The sequence below is a fragment of the Molothrus aeneus genome, chromosome 32 (genome assembly GCF_037042795.1).
Source record: "Molothrus aeneus isolate 106 chromosome 32, BPBGC_Maene_1.0, whole genome shotgun sequence".
Lineage (NCBI taxonomy): Eukaryota > Metazoa > Chordata > Aves > Passeriformes > Icteridae > Molothrus > Molothrus aeneus.
This window is the reverse complement of record NC_089677.1, coordinates 2,511,573-2,518,784: the sequence shown is the minus strand read 5'-3', so window position 1 is coordinate 2,518,784 and position 7,212 is coordinate 2,511,573. Positions and strand designations below refer to the sequence as shown.

The following is a 7,212-nucleotide window of genomic DNA, read 5'->3' as shown; positions in this document are numbered from 1 at the left end:
ATGCATAACTCAGACGTGATCTGCTTTGTTGTAGGGAGTTTCTTTTGGGTAAGTCATCTTTGACTTTCCTCTTCATGGGGTCTCTGCTTGGCTATGGAGTTACCTTGGAAAGATGGAGGGCCATTAGGAATAATAATTTCCCAGATATTAGAAAGAGCTGGACATTTAAAAGGTACACACAGCGAAGATAATATTTGCTACTATTGCAGGGATGGTAATTCAGACATCAGGGTACCCAAGGAAAAGGAATGAAAAGGGTAGGAGTGCTGGAGGGACAGAGCAGTTTTCAAGCCAGGGTGGGTATAATAGGAAGCAGGGTATTTCGATGTTCTTAATATTTGAGCGTGGAGAAGGATCTACAGCTGGAGAATGACATGGCTTGTAGTGGAGGAAGGGAAGGTTGTGGTGATAATGAAGTTCAGAACAGTACTAAGTAAGATTTTAAGGACCACAGGAAGTTAATAAGAGTAACTTCAAATCTACAGCAAAATATACAATAGAAACAATGGAAAATAGATAACAGTGCATCTTTACCATAGGAGATCCAGACTCATAATATGAAAGATATACAAGATGCATTTGACAAAGATTTAATTCACTCTAGCTGTGTCTTTGCTGCTTTTTTCCTTCTAGCTCCCCCATGTGAGAGGTGAGGAAGGCTGCCTTAACACTGAACTGTTAAGTATTTGTCAATCTTGCTCTTCTTTAGAGAAAAGGCAATACTGGACATGGGCATTATGACCTGATGGTTGACATTTTCCAGAAAATCTTATTTACTTGTATTAAAAATTCATATAAAATCACCATTACTGTCACTATGAACTGTATCAATTACTATTTTTATTGATCAACATGCTGATTGTGTGGTACTGCTCCTGCTGCCTATTTGCATTACTGCAATAGTTAAGAGCCTTTTGTAATTTCAATTGACTGGGATTATGAATTTAGAATCAAACTTTCCTTGAAAAAATGGTTTGAAATATACCACTTTGCTGAATATTACTATCAGTGATATCATTTTTAAGAATAATCAAAATTATATATTGACAAAAAAGAAAAACAAACATGAATGCAGATCTCTAAAGTTTGCAAAGGGAATTGGGCAAGGATAAATATCAGGAAAACAGTCAAGATATAAATCCAAGAGAAGGGTTGACCCAACAGGGATATTGATGAGGTTGGACAGCTGTGTCCTCTACAAAGCACAATGAGTATTTCATCATTGTGGCATCTGGAATTTGGACAGTAAGTGGGGAGCATGAGGGGAGAGGGAGGAGGGTACCATAGGGATCTTTGCCTTTATTTGGTGTTCTGTGGATAACTATTTCTTGTACCCTCTTCTCTTCAGCTGTTCAGGTACAGAATGGGACCGTCTGTGGTATATCTGGTAAGATAACATGTTTACTCTAAATATCTGCATCTCTAGACAATTGCAGTAGCAAAGGATGGGATTAAATGTGACCTGCTCAAGAGTGATGCCACCCCCTCCTTTTTCCTGGGATTCTCTAAATCTCTACAAGACCAAGGCAACCCCTCAGATATCTCACTGCCTTTAACAAAAGTTGACCCACCAGCCTCCTTTTTTATTCCACATATTTAGTCATATGAACACTATTAATAAAGTATTCATGGCACAATATGCCTTTCAAAAGACTGATTTTTAAAGTAAATTCTGTCTGATTTCTTAGTTATTCCCACCAGGATGAGATTAAGAAGGATGGTAGTTGCTGAAAATCTGGAAGGCTGAATTGATAAGGGTATGCCAGAAGATTGCAAGATCCAATTTTTCCTCTCTGCTTGTCACTCATGACGAGATGTCTGGCATTCCTAGTTTTGGTCCCCTAGTACAAAACAGATGTTGGCAAACTGAAGCCAGTCCCCTGGAAAGCCAATAAAAAGAACCAGGTTTCTTCAGCCTGGAGGAAGCTAAGGGGATAAAGTAATTGCAGTTTTCCACTACCCAGGGGGGATCTTGAGAGAAAATAAAGACAGAGACTTCTCAGAGGTGCTCAGTAGAAGCACATGAGGCAGCTGACCAAACTGCAGAGAGGAAAATTCTGATTAGACAGGAGAAAAGATGCTTCCCCTGACGATGGTGCAGCACTTGAACAGGTGCCTGGAGGGAATGATGGATCTGCATCCCTGGATACTGTCCAAACTCAGCTGGACAAAGCCCCAGGTGACTTTGTTCAGCTTTGAGGTTAGCCGTGCTGCAAGCAATCAGAGACATTAGGAGGTGTCCTGTAAACAAAACCTTTCTGTCCTAATTCTGTGTGCCCTCCCGTTGCAGGCTGGTGCTGGTGCTCGGGGGGCTCCTGCTGCTGTGTGGCCTGGTCTCTGTCTGCGTCAGGTGCTGCTTCCAGTGCCAGCAGGCAGGGGACGAGGCGGGCCCCCAGCCCTACGAGGTCACCGTCATTGCCTTTGACCATGACAGCACCCTCCAGAGCACCATCACTTGTGAGTTGGCCTTGCCCCATCCTGGGGACTTCAGCACCCTGCGAAGGGAGGGGCTGCACTGTAAAGCCCAGCTGGTGACACCCCGGGGCTGGCAGAGGGAGGGAAGTTCATGGCCGGATGGAGGGGAAGCGACCTCTGTGCGTGCTGCAAGCTAAGGTGTCAGCTGTGAGACACGTTTGGGTGGAATAAGAGTTCAGTGGCATTTCAGGAGAGAGGAACTGTGGGATGCTGCTGGCAGGATTTCACACACATACTCTTTTAGGGAAAACTGAAGGAGCAGGAAAAGGAAACATTCTGGCTGTGGGAAGAGAAGATCCTATGCCCTGTGGGTATCCTTGCCCTCCTCTAACCACGTGATGCCTTCAGGGTGAGGCAAACAGCTTTGGTCTCCTCTCTTCCAGCTCTCCACTCGGTGTTCGGGCCTGCTGCCAGGAGGATTTTAGCCGTGGCACGCTCCCACAGCGCTGCCCAGGGCACCCCTCCCCTCTCTGCGCCTGACACCCCTCCCGTGTACGAAGAAGCTCTGCACATGAGCAGGTTCACCGTGGCCAAGGCGGGGCAGAAGGTGCCGGACCTGGACCCGGTGCCGGAGGAAAAGCCGCAGGCGCCCGCTGAGGGCAAGGACGCCCAGCCAGCCTTCCCAGGACACTGATGGATGTCTGGTTTTACCTGATAGCAAAAAATACAGGATAGCTGCATGCAGAGACTAATTCAAGTGGGCAGGGCTTTAAGAATTTCAGATTAACTCCCTTAGTCAATTGAGAAGGGGTGGTGGGGGGCGGGGGGGGGGGGGGGAAGAAGCAACTAAAATTCAAAATATTTTCAGATCTAGCATAGTCTAATGGCTCTCTTTGACACCTCCTAAAGATAATTTGCATTCTCCAAGCCCATTCATTACATGCACACAACACTAGAATCACACTTTGCACAAATAAGCAGGCAGCAGGATCAAGGTGTTGAGCCATTTTGTAGGCTATTGTTCTGCAGGGTGCCTGCAGATGCAGTCTCATTCCTCTTGCCTTTAGCCTAAGTTTCCTCAGGATGGCAAGAGGTCTTCAAAACAGAAAAAAAAAAAAGAAAAAAAGAAAAAATAAAAAAAAGACTTTTGCAAAGGTCTGTTGCAACCCAATATTAACATCAAACTTCTGGAAATTGACAATCATTTATAGTAAATTAAAAAAAAAAGGAAACAATCTGCTTGTAAATGAAAGACAGCATAGATACAGACAGTATGTACACAGTGTGCTCTTAATGCCCTGCAGGATACACAGAATGAACAGAGTCTGGTTCTGAATGGGATATATAGCAATTCTGAAATGGTAGTCACAAGCTCTTATATTTGAATTAAAAAATATTATATATGTACCAACAGATTAAACAAGGGGAGGAGCAAGAACACTACCTCTGAAATAAAGCTCAATCATATTTTCAATGCATTCATATAGTATCATTTATTAATTCCTAATGTTGGTGTCAAAACCAGATCAATTGAAATAAGACCATTTAAAACATGCAAAACATTTCTCAGACTGAATAATTTGTGAGTCTCTCCTAGTCAATACAAATATGCTGAACCATCCAGAAATATTAATGAAACTGGATGAACATAGGTATGGCCCATCTGTAAAACCTTGGACTAGGCTGTCAGGAGAAGGTGAGTGTTGAACCACATCAGTGTTGTCTCTACCCTGGATTCAGCACCTGAAAACATTAAAGCAGCACAACATTAAATATCACATGATGATTCATTCAGCCATGAATAAATTGCATGTATATGTTTATGTTGATATGAAGTTACAGGTCACATCTTTTTGAAATGCCTGCATGGCCCTTCCCACTGAAGTACCCAAATTCCCACTTTAGTTAATATGCTGGTCTCTTTTCCTGTGAAATACAGAAAATACAGTTATTTTGTAGATAAGAAGAACAAGGACAATGTTGGACAAGGTCCAACTACTAGGACTAGGTCCCAAACATGTTTAGGAACTGAACTGCTGTTGAGATTACAACCACAGAAAATTTTAGAGAAGATAGAATAAAGCTAAATTAAACAACCAAAACATCTTTGATGATGCCCCAGACCTTGTCCAGTCACTGGAATTTTGTATTTAAAGGAATTTAATGAGGGTCTTGATTTTGAGGTCACAAACTTCTTCCTAACTTGTCTAGTCATTATTAACTGTATCAGTAGCAAGTGAGAAACTGGAATGGAATAAGTAAAGAAGTGACATACAAGTTTATGTCCCTTCTGCTATTACACCTTTCTTCAGTCTTAGAATTGTAGAATGGTTTGGATTGGAGTGGACCTTAAAAATCATCGGGTTCCAACCCCCCTGCCATGGCCAGGGACACCTTTGGCTAGACTAGGTTGCTCAGAGCCCTGTCCAGCCTGGCCTTGAAATAATAATAATTATAACTGCTTGTGGAACACCTGTTGGAGTGACCTCTTTTATTAGCTGCTCTCTGAAGTGCTGTTCAGGCCTGGCTGCACCAAGCTGCAGAACATTTCCTGGAAGGCTCTTGTTTACTCCACAGTAAAAGCCTGAAGCAAGCCGAGACATTTGAGTCTGCTGAACATATGTCAAGTACTGTCAAGCCCAGAAACTCCCTGGAAATCTTCACAGTGCTTTCCAGGGGGAACATCCAGCTCATCCTGCCTGCAAACCCGAAGCTGTCCTGGCATTTAACACGTGATGGTGACTCTGCTCTACAGGGCAGCAATTCTGCCTAGAAAGCCCAGTAGTCCCAGTAGTCCCAGTGCAGGAGCAGACATTAAAGCATCTTTCAATTCCTGAAAACCCTTCCTGCAGTCAGGCTCAGCTCTCTCTTAAAAAGGGGCTCAGGATTGGACAGATAGCCTCTTTTCCCTCCTGGACTGAACTCCTTTGTCCTTGTGAAACAGTAAATATCCTAAAGCGCAAGTCCAGGTCTGAGGTGAAGCCTTTCCACATGATGTTCCCTGAGCAGCCCCAGTGCTGAGCTGCACCAGTGCCTCAGCTGCAGGACAAACTCACCCAGCTCATTGTGGCACAGGAGCCCGCAGCCACACGCTTGACACTGGGGATTCAGCCTGGACTGCAGCCAGAGCAGCACCTTTTGAGTGGCTTCCCATCCCTTCTCTTCTAATGCTAACACCATCAGATCTCTAGGCACATGCATACATTCCTTCCACTAATCAGGATTATTCCACAAATAAAAAAATTAAAAAAAAACAAAAAACAAACAAACAAACAAACAAACAAAAAAAAACAAAAAAAACAAAAAAAAAACAAAAAAAACCCCACAAACCAAACCCCCCCCCCCCAAAAAAACCAACCAAAAAACCAAAGCAGCATAAGGCAGGTGGTCCATTGCCTTCCTTTTACAAAACAGCATTCTTTGCAAAATGGTATTTGTAATTTGCAGTCCCATTAACTGGTCACTTTTCACAACCATTAAGTTTATGTATTGGCCACCAATGATTACAATATTCAACAAGTTGTTTTCGTGTCAGGGGTTCATCCCTCCCAAACCCCCAACCTTTTCCAGTTCCTTAGGATACAGCCCAAAGGGGAATCTTTGGGGGGAACCTTCATAGCTCTCATGGGAGCTATGAAGATAGCCCCACTCCCATACTTACCATCTTAAGAAAAAACTTTTAAACACCTTTAAAACCTTTTACAAGCTTTCTATAACTTCTTACAATCTTTTACAACTTTTTAGAACCTTTCCCAAAAACCTCTGAGCCTCACACTGCAAACTTTCTATTAGTGAAAGTTATGGGCAGGAAAAATACCTTTAAATAAATTACCTTAAGTAATGTTGTATTCCTTTTCCCAGAAAGGGTAGAGTGATCTACTCACCAGAGCAGGAAACAGGAAATTCTCCCTGAAAGTATTTTGGTGTGCACTGGAGTGCTGATGGTCCACTGAGCTGGCACCTCTTTGTCCCATCTGGGGTACCAGAAACTAGGCATCAAAAGCTGGGAAATAAACTCTTTAACCAATTTGTTAGAGTAGAAAGTCAACATAACTTTATTCAGTATTCGGGTACATGGGGATATCTCCACAGAACATGCCAGTTATCAAACCTTTAACGATTTATACATTTGAGCAAACAAAGAAATTAGTGTTCATTGGCTTACAAGCTACAGAGTTCTTTTCATTAAGTATTCTATCACCTATTGTTATTTATTTATTGCTTCTAATGCAAATTAATCCACATTTTTAGTCTTTTTATTATTTATTTCTTTTTCCCAGATAAAGAGAATCTCAGTAATTGTCTTTGTTAGTTTCTCCCTCATCTCCAGTTTCTGTATGTGTCTTTGATTATAAATTCTGCATTTCTTGTGTCCAGGTCTCAACAACAAATTTCTCTCTCTGGTCAAAGAGCATTGAAGCACGTCAGTCCCTAAATTTGTAATTTGTTTTTCTAACACATGGGCATCACCCATAGCTTGCCTGTCATCTATTACTCAATTCATGGATTAAATCTCCTTAAAGCAATTCCCTCCCCACACTGCTGCACAGGCTCCTTTTAAAAGAAATATTAACTTGTTTGGTAACAGTGCCACCTTTAGGTTCCCCTAAAACACAGAGTACTTGAGAAAAACCGGTTTTCAGAAACATCCCACTGGCCCCACTGTTGCTGTCGCTCCTTTGTTTTCACAGGAACAATGATGCTCCTCCCCAACAGGCCACCCGCAGTCACTGGCTGGAACAAATGGATCTCAAACTCTTCTTTGCGTGTCTGGGCTGTTGTCCTTTGCTGCTGCAT

General features: G+C 42.6%; 1 protein-coding gene across 1 annotated transcript; it reads left to right on the top strand.

The window, feature by feature from the left end:
* Positions 1–3,109, top strand: TMEM52B (transmembrane protein 52B). Its single transcript, XM_066568453.1, has 5 exons — positions 1–48; positions 634–677; positions 1,349–1,387; positions 2,291–2,457; positions 2,859–3,109. Exons 1-5 carry the CDS (start codon positions 1–3, stop codon positions 3,107–3,109), a joined length of 549 nt encoding a protein of 182 aa, XP_066424550.1.
* Positions 3,110–7,212: the final 4,103 nt, after the last annotated feature.

Coding starts and splice junctions, on each gene's coding strand:
- TMEM52B (XM_066568453.1), top strand. CDS start 1: ATGCATAACTCAGACGTGATCTGCTTTGTTGTAGGGAGTTTCTTTTGG. Junction 49..633: donor TTGTAGGGAGTTTCTTTTGG/GTAAGTCATCTT, acceptor TTTTCCTTCTAG/CTCCCCCATGTGAGAGGTGA. Junction 1,388..2,290: donor GACCGTCTGTGGTATATCTG/GTAAGATAACAT, acceptor CTCCCGTTGCAG/GCTGGTGCTGGTGCTCGGGG.